At 46.2% G+C, this 12,262-nt stretch overlaps 6 protein-coding genes across 6 annotated transcripts; 2 read left to right on the top strand and 4 right to left on the bottom strand.

Annotated features, from left to right (window-relative positions):
* On the bottom strand, positions 1 to 1,512 carry C8R40DRAFT_1062229 (uncharacterized protein; the record flags this gene model as incomplete). The annotated part of the gene is made up of 7 exons (XM_046225462.1): positions 1 to 237; positions 291 to 487; positions 549 to 657; positions 709 to 726; positions 781 to 970; positions 1,016 to 1,305; positions 1,357 to 1,512. The coding sequence occupies 7 exons, from the start codon at positions 1,510 to 1,512 to the stop codon at positions 1 to 3; spliced, it is 1,197 nt and encodes a 398-aa protein (XP_046079465.1).
* A 709-nt stretch (positions 1,513 to 2,221) lies between these two features.
* C8R40DRAFT_1177863 (uncharacterized protein) lies at positions 2,222 to 3,802 on the bottom strand (the record flags this gene model as incomplete). The annotated part of the gene is made up of 6 exons (XM_046232751.1): positions 2,222 to 2,395; positions 2,445 to 2,756; positions 2,811 to 2,828; positions 2,881 to 3,070; positions 3,130 to 3,440; positions 3,494 to 3,802. The coding sequence occupies 6 exons, from the start codon at positions 3,800 to 3,802 to the stop codon at positions 2,222 to 2,224; spliced, it is 1,314 nt and encodes a 437-aa protein (XP_046079464.1).
* A 326-nt stretch (positions 3,803 to 4,128) lies between these two features.
* C8R40DRAFT_1135115 (uncharacterized protein) lies at positions 4,129 to 6,112 on the bottom strand. The gene is made up of 7 exons (XM_046229336.1): positions 6,090 to 6,112; positions 5,896 to 6,027; positions 5,430 to 5,841; positions 5,063 to 5,367; positions 4,807 to 5,005; positions 4,424 to 4,750; positions 4,129 to 4,361 (listed from the first exon to the last, which is right to left on the bottom strand). The coding sequence occupies exons 3-7, from the start codon at positions 5,730 to 5,732 to the stop codon at positions 4,227 to 4,229; spliced, it is 1,269 nt and encodes a 422-aa protein (XP_046079463.1). The 5' UTR covers positions 5,733 to 5,841; positions 5,896 to 6,027; positions 6,090 to 6,112; the 3' UTR covers positions 4,129 to 4,226.
* Positions 6,113 to 6,655: 543 nt separating this feature from the next.
* Positions 6,656 to 8,268, top strand: C8R40DRAFT_1177861 (uncharacterized protein; the record flags this gene model as incomplete). Its single annotated transcript, XM_046232750.1, has 7 exons — positions 6,656 to 6,964; positions 7,029 to 7,324; positions 7,375 to 7,564; positions 7,614 to 7,631; positions 7,686 to 7,807; positions 7,863 to 8,061; positions 8,122 to 8,268. 7 exons carry the CDS (start codon positions 6,656 to 6,658, stop codon positions 8,266 to 8,268), a joined length of 1,281 nt encoding a protein of 426 aa, XP_046079462.1.
* A 187-nt stretch (positions 8,269 to 8,455) lies between these two features.
* Positions 8,456 to 9,999, bottom strand: C8R40DRAFT_1074846 (alpha/beta-hydrolase; the record flags this gene model as incomplete). Its single annotated transcript, XM_046226771.1, has 5 exons — positions 8,456 to 8,509; positions 8,565 to 8,739; positions 8,808 to 9,201; positions 9,260 to 9,506; positions 9,562 to 9,999. 5 exons carry the CDS (start codon positions 9,997 to 9,999, stop codon positions 8,456 to 8,458), a joined length of 1,308 nt encoding a protein of 435 aa, XP_046079461.1.
* Positions 10,000 to 10,107: 108 nt separating this feature from the next.
* On the top strand, positions 10,108 to 11,935 carry C8R40DRAFT_1135093 (Alpha/Beta hydrolase protein). The gene is made up of 8 exons (XM_046229335.1): positions 10,108 to 10,499; positions 10,550 to 10,713; positions 10,770 to 10,812; positions 10,876 to 10,904; positions 10,963 to 11,030; positions 11,091 to 11,320; positions 11,381 to 11,555; positions 11,610 to 11,935. Exons 1-8 carry the CDS (start codon positions 10,187 to 10,189, stop codon positions 11,776 to 11,778), a joined length of 1,191 nt encoding a protein of 396 aa, XP_046079460.1. The 5' UTR covers positions 10,108 to 10,186; the 3' UTR covers positions 11,779 to 11,935.
* The last annotated feature ends 327 nt before the right edge of the window (positions 11,936 to 12,262 follow it).

Genomic DNA, 12,262 nt, shown 5'->3' with positions numbered 1-12,262 from the left:
TCATCTAATGTGGTGATAAAACCTTTGATTTCCATTCTCTAACAGTCCCATCGATTTATTGTAATCTCCACCACCTTGGGGATGCTCATACCCTGGCGGAGTGTATGATCGTGGTACGATGCCAGGAGCATGCGTCGTACATATTGTCACTGTTTCAGAAAGAAGGACAGAATCTCCATTCGCCGTTGTGTCCAACTGGAATCCTGGGGCGGCGAAAGGCAGCAGATCCAGCGAATACTGTGTTTTTTTGCGTCAGTCCCTCCAGTCGCAGCATTACCGGGGAACCTTACTCTGATCGCAAATCGCGGAAATACGAAGCTAGGTTTAACGCCATGTCTCACCTCCAACTCCCCCTGCAACGTTCTCGAGTTCTTATCCCGACTAGCAGACCAGAAAACAGCTTGGCCTGCTGATTCAACGAAGAAGTTGTTGCTCCTTCTGACTACATCATCGTCCACTGCATCGGATCCATTAGCCAACGACCTCACTGAGATTATTATATGTCATTATCATCCACGGCATTTATGCTATTGGTAAGGGGAACAAACCTAAAAATACTCGAATCGCCGATGGACTCGAAAGAATATCCAGTGCCTGTTCGTCGTTGCTTCTCAGAGTGAGGAACAACGGAATGGGCGAGCGCACAGGGAAAGCGAGCTTATGTAGCCACATCAGCCAGGCATGCTAGTTTGACTCGGAAGTTCTCACCGGTGTGGCAATAGCTAGCTATATTGGAACTCATCAAGATATACAGGTTATCAGGTCCCCGGCAACACGCACCTCACATTCCAATCCTGTTTTCCGAACGTTGAATAGTGTGCCTGCCAGTTTTGCCGGTCCAACTACCTTCCAACCATATCTATCTCTATCTGGACCTATCAGTCCCGTTCCACTCCTGTATGACATCTGCCTCAGTGTCGATGGCAATGGTGGTGTTGTTAATGGTACATAGGCGAAGTAATGGGATAATCTGTGGTCTATGAGTTGAATGTCGGTCGAAAGGTATCAGACTCACGTCATGTTTGCCAGGAACAGTCCTCGCCTCACAGTCACGATAAGTTTATAGTCAATGTAGGAAGGACTAGCGCGTTCGGAGAAATTGGGTGGCAGCTTGAATTCCGCTTTGTTATTCTTCGACAACGTCATTGTGACCTCCTTCGGTAGAACGAACTTGAAAGGCAATGCATACTTCCCTTGCAATCTTTCTCCTGACTTGCCTTGCTTGGGATCTGGAGACCAAATTTCTTGTGTCGCGTCAAGAAAAATGATCTCCTCCTGTCCGACCGCCGTTGTCCCTCCTTGCATCTGGGGTGTCGTCACTGTCGTATCTCTCGTATAATTTACGGTGAAACGTACCGCTATATTTATTCCCTTGATCTTTTCCGGCTTATCGAAGTGTAGCTCTACACGTCCGGAGACGACATCGCCCTCCGTGTAGATAGGTGGTGAAGCAGCGCTCTTGGCACGGCTCCGAACATGAAGACTCAACCATATCTTACCATTCCGCTCCATTGTAAAACAGTGCTCAAAATTCTCAACGGAACTCGCTGTAGCGAGTGTTCCCATTGACCATCTCGATGATGTTCCTGGTCCGGGTCTTTGCGAATAAGCAGGAAGTTCGTGGTTCTGCATCTCATCTGTGAAGGAGTCAGAGTAGAGATTGTTGATGGATATGCATACCTTCACTGCCTACATATATGTATCCGCCGCCTGAGCATTCGATTGCTTATATGTATGTAGTAGTTTCCTGAAAACTCCGCGTTGACTTCGCTTTATTGCACATGTAGCCATCAGGATACCCACATGCTTTACTTGAAGTGAGAACTGTTACTGTAAAAAGAGACCTCATGCGTTGCCAGTCACAAGGTCACACTTCACCGCGACCGTGGGCGGAGGACTCTAAGTATAATATGCAGCAGCAGAAGATGACCGACGCGTGAATGATGTTTGACGTCCATAGTGTGTAGTAGTGAGACCCGGTCGAAATTTAGACATAAGTGGCGTATTATTAGAGTGTAAGAGGATGAGGCAGTCGGGTATCGATACAGTCAATAATGACGAATGCAGATATAAACGATAGTGCTACAAGACAAAATGTTTTGCCGCATGTCCAAGCATAACAGCTATAGAAAGAAAGACGTGATTCGTCATGAATAGGGCGTATAGGATTGACTACCGGGACGAGACATAAACGCATGTTTGGCTATCGAAGCACAATACATCAGTAGTCTTGGTCGTTTTCGCGTGAATAAGGATCGTAAGCTGGAGGTGCATACGCAATAGGCCGAGGGCCCTTGGCATACGCGGCGACAATATTGACCGGTTCAGACAGTAAAATCTCCGAGTGAGCGGATTTGAGTGCGGAGATGTTGAATGATCGCAACACAACAGAATACTATGAAAGGGGTGAGTAGGCCGAAGAAAGTAAAGCGCTTGCTACGCACTGAAATACTAAAATGGTCCATGAGAGATGTCGGCCTGAGATCTTTTGCTAATCTAATTTCACCCTCGAGATGACGGTTGTGGCGGTCGCCCTGAACCGAGGCTGAAGGCCACCAAACTGCTTTCCCGAACTCTCGAGAGGATTCTTGATAAGCAACTCGTTTCTTTTCGATTCCGGGTGCAGATGTGTATCCCACTGTCCTTCGAAGGCCAACGTTGACACAGTCTGAAGCTGTTATCATGTCTAAAGCTTGTGGATCACTGCTGGACAATGTAAGAGAACATGGAATAACGGAACCCCGGGTATAGCATAACTGAGAGTAATTAAATGAGGGACCGCAAGACGTTACGATCGTCAAACAACTTACTGGCTTTGCTAGCGATAACTACGTTGTCGTAATGTAAATAAGTAACTTGATGAATCTGAAAGAGACTTACACTACATCGAACATCTGCGGGGCAGTTCTGCAAGGTTGTACCTTTGGCTTTACATGTCTTGAGCGTTTCCCATCCCCGAGGGTCCGCCGAAGGACCAGGTACTGGCATGCTTTGTTGGTAGGCGAGCTGCCGGAGTACACTTGGAGGTTCGGGCTTCGAGCTTGGGACGTAACCGAAAGGAGTGCGGATTCTATGGTGGTCAGCATGATCATCAGTGAAGTTCATAACATGACTTATAATCATACTTACTGACTATCTGCTCGAAGTTTTGCACGAGATATGTGTATCGTTAGATCGTATTGTACACTGGCTGCTAAATCACGTTCGGAAAACGTCTCAGGAAGACGAAATTGAACGTCCGACTTCCCAACAGCGACGGTCTTTGGTAAGGGGATTGAAAAAGACCACACACAATCTCCAAAGAGCTTAGACCCGCTAGCACCCTCGGAGGGAGAAGGTGTCCTCGGAGTATCAACCGATCGCGCCCAGATGGGGTGATAGATGGTCAGGAACGTGACAGTCTCATCTGACCGTGGTCCTGTTATGACTCTTCCTCGAACCTTTTCGTTTCTTTAAGCTCATAGTAAACGAGGAGGTTTCGATAAAGGCGTACCATCGCCATCACAGACTGTATGGATGAATCGCCCTTTTCTGCATGAAGTTCGAGCGTAGCATTGATATTCTCCTTCTCGTAAAAGATGGGAAGAGTTTTCGTGGATTTCGCGCTACTTGCTACTCTGAGAACGAGCCATGGCCTTGCCCGGCCATCTGAGAGAGAAAAAACATGTTGAGTAGGATCTCGGGGAGCGACAGGATGCACAAGCGTATTGCGCCGGGTATAACGCGGAAGCTCAGAGCCAGAATGGGATGCCTGCCCTTGCCTGGATAGCTGCCGGTATGGAGGAGGGGACAAAGCGTCCATGGGGTATAAAGTAGAAGGCCCTCAATGATCCAGCACTTAAAAGAAAGCACTAGCCGAAGGTCCGGTTCTTTTGGTATAAAGGGAAGCCCATATCCAGTATAAATAGCCATTATTGTCTTTGAGAGCTTGGAGCGCCAGAGTCAAGAACAAGGAAGCCCATAAACAAGTCAACACGTGTGCACGCGTCCCGCACACGGCACACTACGGCACCACAATAAGTTGAATAACGTGGGAGAACACCATCACGTTCTGCTGTAAACTGCTGTAGTGCTCACCGCGAACTCATACATGATCAACGTACTCAACTTCGAATGATCTATCAGTGCGAAGACAATAAGAATAACATATTATGAGGTAAAATTATAGGAGGGGTATACTTAGTGAACAATTGGAAGTATAGGATACGACGGGACTACTATCGATACTAAATTACTCTATTCTGTGAGCTAGACTTTGTGAGATCTGTGGTTATTTGGATCGTTTGGGACAGTAATAACGCTGACTTATTGTCTTTGGGCTGGAATGCGGGCGATGAGAAAGGATGGACAGATAGAAAATACTGAGTTCCAAATTACAACTCGTCAGGTTACGACACCAAAGGTATTCGATTTCGTATCTCACCTCTATAGCCAAGTTCGCGATGATAGCAGAGGGAACTAGACCGCTTTTCAGCTCTAGTTTTCCAATTAGAGTGGAATGGTAGTAATCTGAAAGAGCAGGCCCCGAGGAGATTTCTTCATGATTCATCCATGTAGCCACACCTACACTCTCTACCACAGTTGACCAACGGGATGATTTGCCCCCGCACATTTGCACATCCTTGTAGTTGATGCGTCGGTTGAGTTGAACAACTACAGCATCTGGGGAGGCAACTGATTCAAGGGCTTGTTTATCTTGACATCTTATCTTGAGGAGCAGAGGTATGGAGGATCCCCGAGTGTAACATAACTGTGAATATCTGATCTAAGTTATTTCTGTTCTTGAATGAACATTTTCAGACTTACTGAATCTTTCAAGGATAAAGTACAAAGTAGTTCCACTGTTCGTGGCTGAAATTGGGATACAGTCCCGGTGAAATTGAACTCCAAGGCTTTCCAGCAAGTTACTCTATCTGCCGCAGCATCAAAACTTGTAACTGCTGAAATGTATCCACTTCGGGGCCGAGTTCGTTTGATTTGGAAACAGACAATTTCAGTGGTAATCCTGAACAATTAGACGAAACCATTGTAAGTTTGACTTTGCGACGGCAAAGACACTAACCTTCTGTTCATTTTCCATCTACTTTGTTTTAGGGAGACCGCCATTTCGTAATGGACTCGAGCCGGAACACCTGCTTCCGAAAAGGTATGAGGGAGCGCAAACACTTGTCCTTTTTCGCCGTCGTTCTGTGAGATCACCACTTTCTTCGGCAAAAGCAGGGAATAAGGCCAAATATAGTCGGACTCATTTGTTAGATCTCTATGAGCTTCGATATCTCCGGATTCTGCTGTCCACAGGGTTTCCCGAAGGTCTAGGAAAGTGCAAACCGCGTCCGAGTTCCGACCTGTCAGGATCCGGCCTTTCAACTATGCAGCCACATACACGTTAGAAAGATGCATATAATGATAGAATCGGACGTATTGCTCACCGATACATGAACAGCTCTAATATCCTCGCCGTTGTTCGCGGATATTCGTACTGCTCCAGTGACTTTGTCACCCTCCAGGAACGAAGGGAGTTCGTTCGATATCCTGGAGTCACCAGAGACAGTCAAAGAGATTCCAGGACCAGCAATACTTTTTGCCACCGAATACTCGAAATTTCTTCTTCGATGGTCCATTTGAATAGTGGAGCAGTATGGAGAGGGACGATGGGTAAATGAAGGGAGCTTGGGTTCGATCTCGACAACTTCAAAATCAAGCAGATAAGTGGACGAGGGGGAATCAAACATGGTCGATACAAGTAGAAAACGCGATGGTCATTTTATATACGTTCTGATTCCCAAGTATGGCGGCACAGAATGACTACTAAACTGAAACTTGGGACCCTGGACATCAAAGCTGAGTCTAGTCAATAACATTAGATGGTCACTGCGGTTTATACTTCCTTGCAGAGCGGTAACGTGAAGGTGTACATAGCCTAGGACGGGAAATGTTTTGTATCTGTTGATCTGTACTTGGTTGGAGTCAAATCAGGTATTTAGTTGAATGGATACCCACCATACATCATGTTGAAGATCCGCCGCACTGAAGCACATTGCATAGACAGTGATTTTATTGCACACGTTAATTGACATACAGCCTCTCACCTAGTAGCCTAGACTGAGTCACTACAGCATATCGGATCCGGAGCTACTTATACAACTCTAATTTTGGTTCACAATTTTTTGAAAAAGATGCATTCAAGGTGGAAAACACAATTCCAAGATCGCTGGACCTGAAGATTCGACGCAAAGCGCTGACATTGCCTAGTAGTGAACGAGGTCAACTTGGCTAATACAAAAGTTTCCTTGAAAGTCGTACCAACCGCGCTTTATGCCCTTGCCTTCGGAGGAAACATTGATGAGAACTTATGAGAACCCGACCAGGTGGCAAGTGAATTCTGAGCTGGCGGAAGATAATTTGAATAGATATATCGTTGTAGAAGAGGTCAGAAAGACGGATATCGCCAGGATATCGCCGATCGAAGAACTTGAGTGAAGAAGACCGGTTTCGAGGGCATACCTGTCGAAGCTCAATGAAAGTCATGATTAGAGGAAGCGTTTGTATGGAGTACACTTGAACATAAGAGACTCGTTTACTATAATTGCTTTTGGAATGGTTCTCAAAGGTTTTTTCAAGTGCTTGTCAATGTCACAAAAGAAGCTTGTGACCCATGTTTGATTCCGGATTACCACCGGGCTACGACGCCAATGACCAAGACGTTGATTTACCTGCATACTCTTCATTGTCCGGCGTAGGACGTGAGGTACCTTCGAATTTGACCGATTTATCTGACGGAGCATCGAAGGAGTTCACATACAACATTCCATTGAAAGGGAACAAATCCAGCGCGTCGTTAGTGTTGTATGGCAATGCGTTGATCTCGAAGCATTTGCCAACGTTTTTGGAAGACTCTAAGGTCGATGGTTTGGTGAAGGTAGATGTTGAAAGTGGCGAATCCATAAATGCAGTAGTAATTTCGGTAAGAGTTGTTACTTGTACACTGCTTGTACACGAGGAAGGTCTACACATGTAACATCCCGTAGATTCAGGGAAAAATCCTTTCGGGCGCGAAGCAACATATCTTCCTTGATTATAACCAGACATTATGGTCACTGTCTGACGGGCATACCAGTGCAAACGGCAAACTTCAAGGAATACATGATTGGCCTTTCTCTGTGCATCTCCCGAAAGAAGTTAGCCTCACTATAGGGTCGAAAGATGCGCCTCGGGTCGAGGTCTTTCGTCTTCCACAAACTTTCATGGAACGGCATGCCAGGGCGAGCATACAATATGAAGTAATTGCCCGCTTTTCTCGTGGTTTACTGAAGACGGACCATCGGTATGCATCCTCATCTCCCCACAGAGATTCATTGAACAAATTGCATTCAGAATCATAACACCGTTCATCTACGTACCTATCATTCATCCAGGGCTTCCTTCACGGCTCAGACAAGTTGCGTATGAGGGGAACACAACCATACCGGGACCCATCGCAGACCCGCAAGGCTGGCATACACTAGCCCCAGTTCAGATCCAAGGTAAACTGTTTAATCGACAAACAGTTAACTTCTCGTGTACTGTGAGTATGAAACTCTGCTGAGTACACTCTGCCTCACAAATCACACCAGCTATCTCTGGCATTACCTGTATGTCCTTTTTGTTGCCTCTACCCAGAACACGTACACTGACGTTCTTCTTAGCTTTCTTACGCAAGGGGATCTGTCATTCCACTTCATCTAGTCATTCAATCAGACGACGTTCAAACTCTCGAATCTCTCTTCCCGCCTCGTGCTATCATCTGTCGCCTTCGTCGAACTCTTCGGTTTGTCCTTCAATTGTAAGGGGACAACTTCAATAACCTATCGTTCTATTTGCAGTTATCATCCCGAAGAGAACAAGGCTGTTGATCCTAAGCTCAGAAAAGACGAGTTCGAGCACTCAGAACTCGCAACGTGGTGGCCTTTGGTCGAATCTTCAAGGTCAGAGAAAGGAACATTCAAACGAACATTGAGTGGCGAGATCGTCCTTTCACCGGACTTGATGCCTACCACATTCATTGGTCGCTTTCAGCTTGAGGTGAGTGCGTTTCCCAAAAGTATATCACAATATATTAATGTTTCGAAATCCTACGTGCAGTACTCGGTAGTCTTGTTCCCCTTTGACGCAAACAATTTCCAGCCAGGAAGTAACAACATGCTGGTGGATTGTGCCGTCGAAATTGCAACTAATTTACCACCTGGTCCTCGTCCAAGGATTTACAGACCAGAATACCAATCCGTCTAGGTCCAGGCGTTACTGACAGACAGTGTTCGCAAACACTTGCAATCATTTACCGTGCCGTGATATCCTAATCCATTGCAGGTGTAATATAGATTATGTACCCATTGATTATCGAACTCCTTAAACAGAAGAGACAAGATGCTCGGGACGTCGTTACACATACAGTATGTATGCTGTTTGTCATTGCACACTATAGTTCGTCGAGCTTCTCAGGATACGAGCCATATTCCCAACTGTAGCATTCCTACAAGAGAAACTGTTAACGCAGCCCTCGAGCGTACAGGTTCGAGTCAACTTACGATACAATCCTCCTCAGAAATCGCTTCAGGGACTTCCCGGCCTATCTCAACGCTCGGAAGCCAAGGGTCGGAGAGAACCTTCTCGATGACAGCAACTATGCCGTGTGTACGAACATCGACTGCCCAGGAGGAGTTCGATACCGTGTCGTAAATGACAGACTTGCCCAAATGGCAACTAGTGAGTACATCAAGACAAGGAAAACGTAAAACTAGTGCATAGGAGTATTGAGATGTGGCACGTACCGCGATTCCATCGCATATCCACCAAGAGCACAGGACGATAACACACCATTACATGTGCCCATAGCTATAGGATCAGCAGTATGATAGACGTGGGTGATATGTTGGGTGCTCGGTGGAGAAGGGAGATGCAATCGACTAGCAGCCATCTTCTCTCCAGGAGCTTCGAATGCAACAACAGGTGCACCAAAAGTGACACCGATAAGAGATGCCAGAGAACCACCCAGGGAGTGTCCAATGATCCATATGTTGGATTCCGGATAGATGTAAGTCAAATTATTGTACAGATTCTGAGTGAGTATTAGTTTGAACTCGGACCGTACACACAAGACGGGACCGCGCACAATTCCAATAGAGTAGAACAGAGATTCCTCGATGAGGGCAGTTTCGACACATTCTGAATCATGGTAACTCTGAATTTACTCTCTCTCTCGAAGTTACAGCGGTAGTCGCACCTTGGTCGCATTTCCAACCACCACGGTAGCATCCACAGACGGTAGTCCACGTCCAGTCTACTCTTGCACAACAACAGCTGAACAAGAGGTTGTCATTCAGTTTGTCCTTCTTTACCGTGGGACCACCACCTCCTAAAAGTCCTGCAGACGTTCCTTTGACAGATACAATAACGGTCGAATTATCTGGAGTCGCAAAAACTTGTCCGCGAAATCCATCGGCATCGGGTTCCCATCCAAATGGATACGTCTGAAGGACTGGAGTTGAGGGATGGATATCAGCTGATTGTAAGCTTAGCACCCACAGTGTTCCACTCTTCGCCCAACTCGTACCACGCTGGATCTCCGACTTCGACATAGGCATTGTTAGACATCTTGGCTAGCTCTAACAAAGTCTCCCTGCTCTCTACGTTTGGGCCAGGGACTATCTCTTGTTCCCAATTTAAGGACTGACTTTGACCAAACTTCATTGACTGCACCCGCGCCACCCGTTGATCTTCATAATTAGGTCCTCTGTAAGAGGAAACAGGCCGAGCTTCAATGGCAAATGAACGGTTCTGTTGCAGATAGGCGGAAGATTCTTTCCAAACTGGAGGAACATCCTGGAAGACGACGTGAGCAGACGAAGAGACGGCATGTAGATGTCTGAGCTCGAAGCTTAGACGGGGGGAAGGAGCAGGCGTATTGATGGATACGAAGTTAAGCCAATGGACGAGGATATCCTTCCAGAAGATCGGTAACATCAAGCATAACGTTGAAGGAAACAGTTTAAAGCGATTAGAGCGGGCCGCGGATTAGCCGGTGTTACTCCAAGTAGCTCCAAGTCCAACCATCCCAATATGTACATATGTACAAGACTACTTAGCTAACATCATGGGTTGACAATCGTCAGTGGCGTTCAAGCATTTCTAATCTTACTCTGAACCATCGATGTCTTCTTACAAAATCGACATTCCACCCACTGCTTTATCCACCTTGAAGTCTCGGCTCGAAAACGCAGTTTTTCCCGATGAGTTGGAAGACTCTGGGTGGGCATACGGTGCGCCTCTCGCTGACATAAAGAGACTCGTCGCTCGATGGCGTGATGGTTTTGATTGGAGGCACGAAGAGCAAAAGCTCAACGCCGAGTTGCCTCAGTTTACACGGGATATCGAGGTGGATGGATTCGGTACATTGAACATACACTATGTCCACAAGAAAAGCGAGAGAGGCCTGGGTATCCCTCTACTTTTTGTGCACGGATGTGAGCATCGTGACTGCACTTGAGAACCTCGGTTCACCTATTGCCTACAGGGCCAGGAAGCTTTCTGGAATCTCGAAAAATTGTACCTTTGTTGACAGCCGGGTCTGGGGATGCTCGACTTCCTGTATTCGATGTAGTAGCGTTGAGCCTGCCCGGTTTTGGGTTCTCTGAGGGACCTAAGAAAACGGGATTTTCGTTCACGCAATATGCAGAGGTGAAAATCATATTACTCATGAATTTATCAATGACTCTAATTGTTCCACGAAATAGGTCTCGCATAAATTGATGCTTGCACTTGGTTACACAGAGTATGGTGCGTATATATTTGAACCAGAAAATAGTGACAGATCTCTCAAGGTGTTGGGGTCTGATATAGTTACTCAAGGCGGAGATTGGGGCGCCAGCGTAAGTGGAAGGATGGTTTGTCATTGTCTTTTGAATGTCGATTCACATCAACTTGAAGATTACTAAAGAGATTGCCCGTCGTTATGGCGGAGAACATTCCAAAGCGTGGCATATCAATCTTATCTTGTACATGTCGTTTCGACTCGTCCTCTTTCATTGCAACTTAAATGTATGATACACTCACAGGGCTGGACCTCCGGCAACCCAAGATCCTAGTTCTTACACTGCTATTGAGAAGGATGGGCTCGCGCGCTTCCAAGAATACAAACGCTCTGGAAATGGGTACTACCGAATACAGGCAACAAAACCGCAAACTCTGGGATACAGTTTAGCAGACTCGCCTGTTGGACTGCTTGCTTGGATTTATGAAAAACTCGTCATTTGGACTGATGCTTATCCTTGGACTGATGATGAAGGTACACATTATATTTTCAAGCGATCGATTTCTTAAAACCATAAAAATCATGGGGTCACAGTCCTAACCTGGGTATCAATCTATTGGTTCTCTCGCGCTGGGCCCGCAGCATCACTCAGGATCTACTACGAAGTTGAACATGCTGGTCAAGAAGTCGGTAGTACCAATTTCCATATCCCAACGATCCCGCTGGGATTTTCACATTTCCCAAAAGAGCTCGGGCGTATTCCGAAGAGGTATGTAACTTCTGAATCTTGTTAGTCTCAAATTGTAACTTGTGCCGTGTACAGTTGGTATCACCTTGTCGGAAATGTTGTGTTTGAAGTAGAACATGACTCCGGAGGGCACTTTGCAGCACATGAGAAGCCCGAACTGCTTGTTGGGGACTTACAAAAAATGTTTGGGAAGAGTGGGCCAGCATTTGGCGTAGTCCTTGGACGCAATGGATACGACGGTTGAACATTGAACGTTGATGGTCCAACTCAGATAATTATGCAAGAAAAGAGAAAATGGAATAATGCTACTGAATGAAGTAAAGGAAATGTATGTACAAATATGTTCTCATCAGCTGTACCAGCATACATTAGAATATATAAAATCTTCTCAATGAATGTGTTGATTCTTGAGATGCATTCTACATAGTGAGCGTTCCAATATAGTCCAATATACAATGCTTTCTTAGGCGTCTCTTACAATCCTGACGTCCCATTTCTACATACAGTGACGGCAATTTCCCACGAACACCCCCCAACTCAGTAATAAATTCCCAACTGAATTGGCGAAGAATTGGGGGGGGGTGTTCGTGGGAAATGGCCGTCTGCGTCACAAGAAAAGCCAAGAGGTGAGGGAGATTCAGATCGGGGAAACGATTCTCACGACCCCCATCTCCAATGAATAGAGAGTCCAGGCAGGGCTAGGCAGGGTCTATTGGCTGGAGGTTGCA

Source organism: Lentinula edodes, assembly GCF_021015755.1.
Source record: "Lentinula edodes strain Le(Bin) 0899 ss11 chromosome Unknown C8R40scaffold_71, whole genome shotgun sequence".
NCBI lineage: Eukaryota > Fungi > Basidiomycota > Agaricomycetes > Agaricales > Omphalotaceae > Lentinula > Lentinula edodes.
This window is presented reverse-complemented; position numbering and strand designations above follow the sequence as displayed.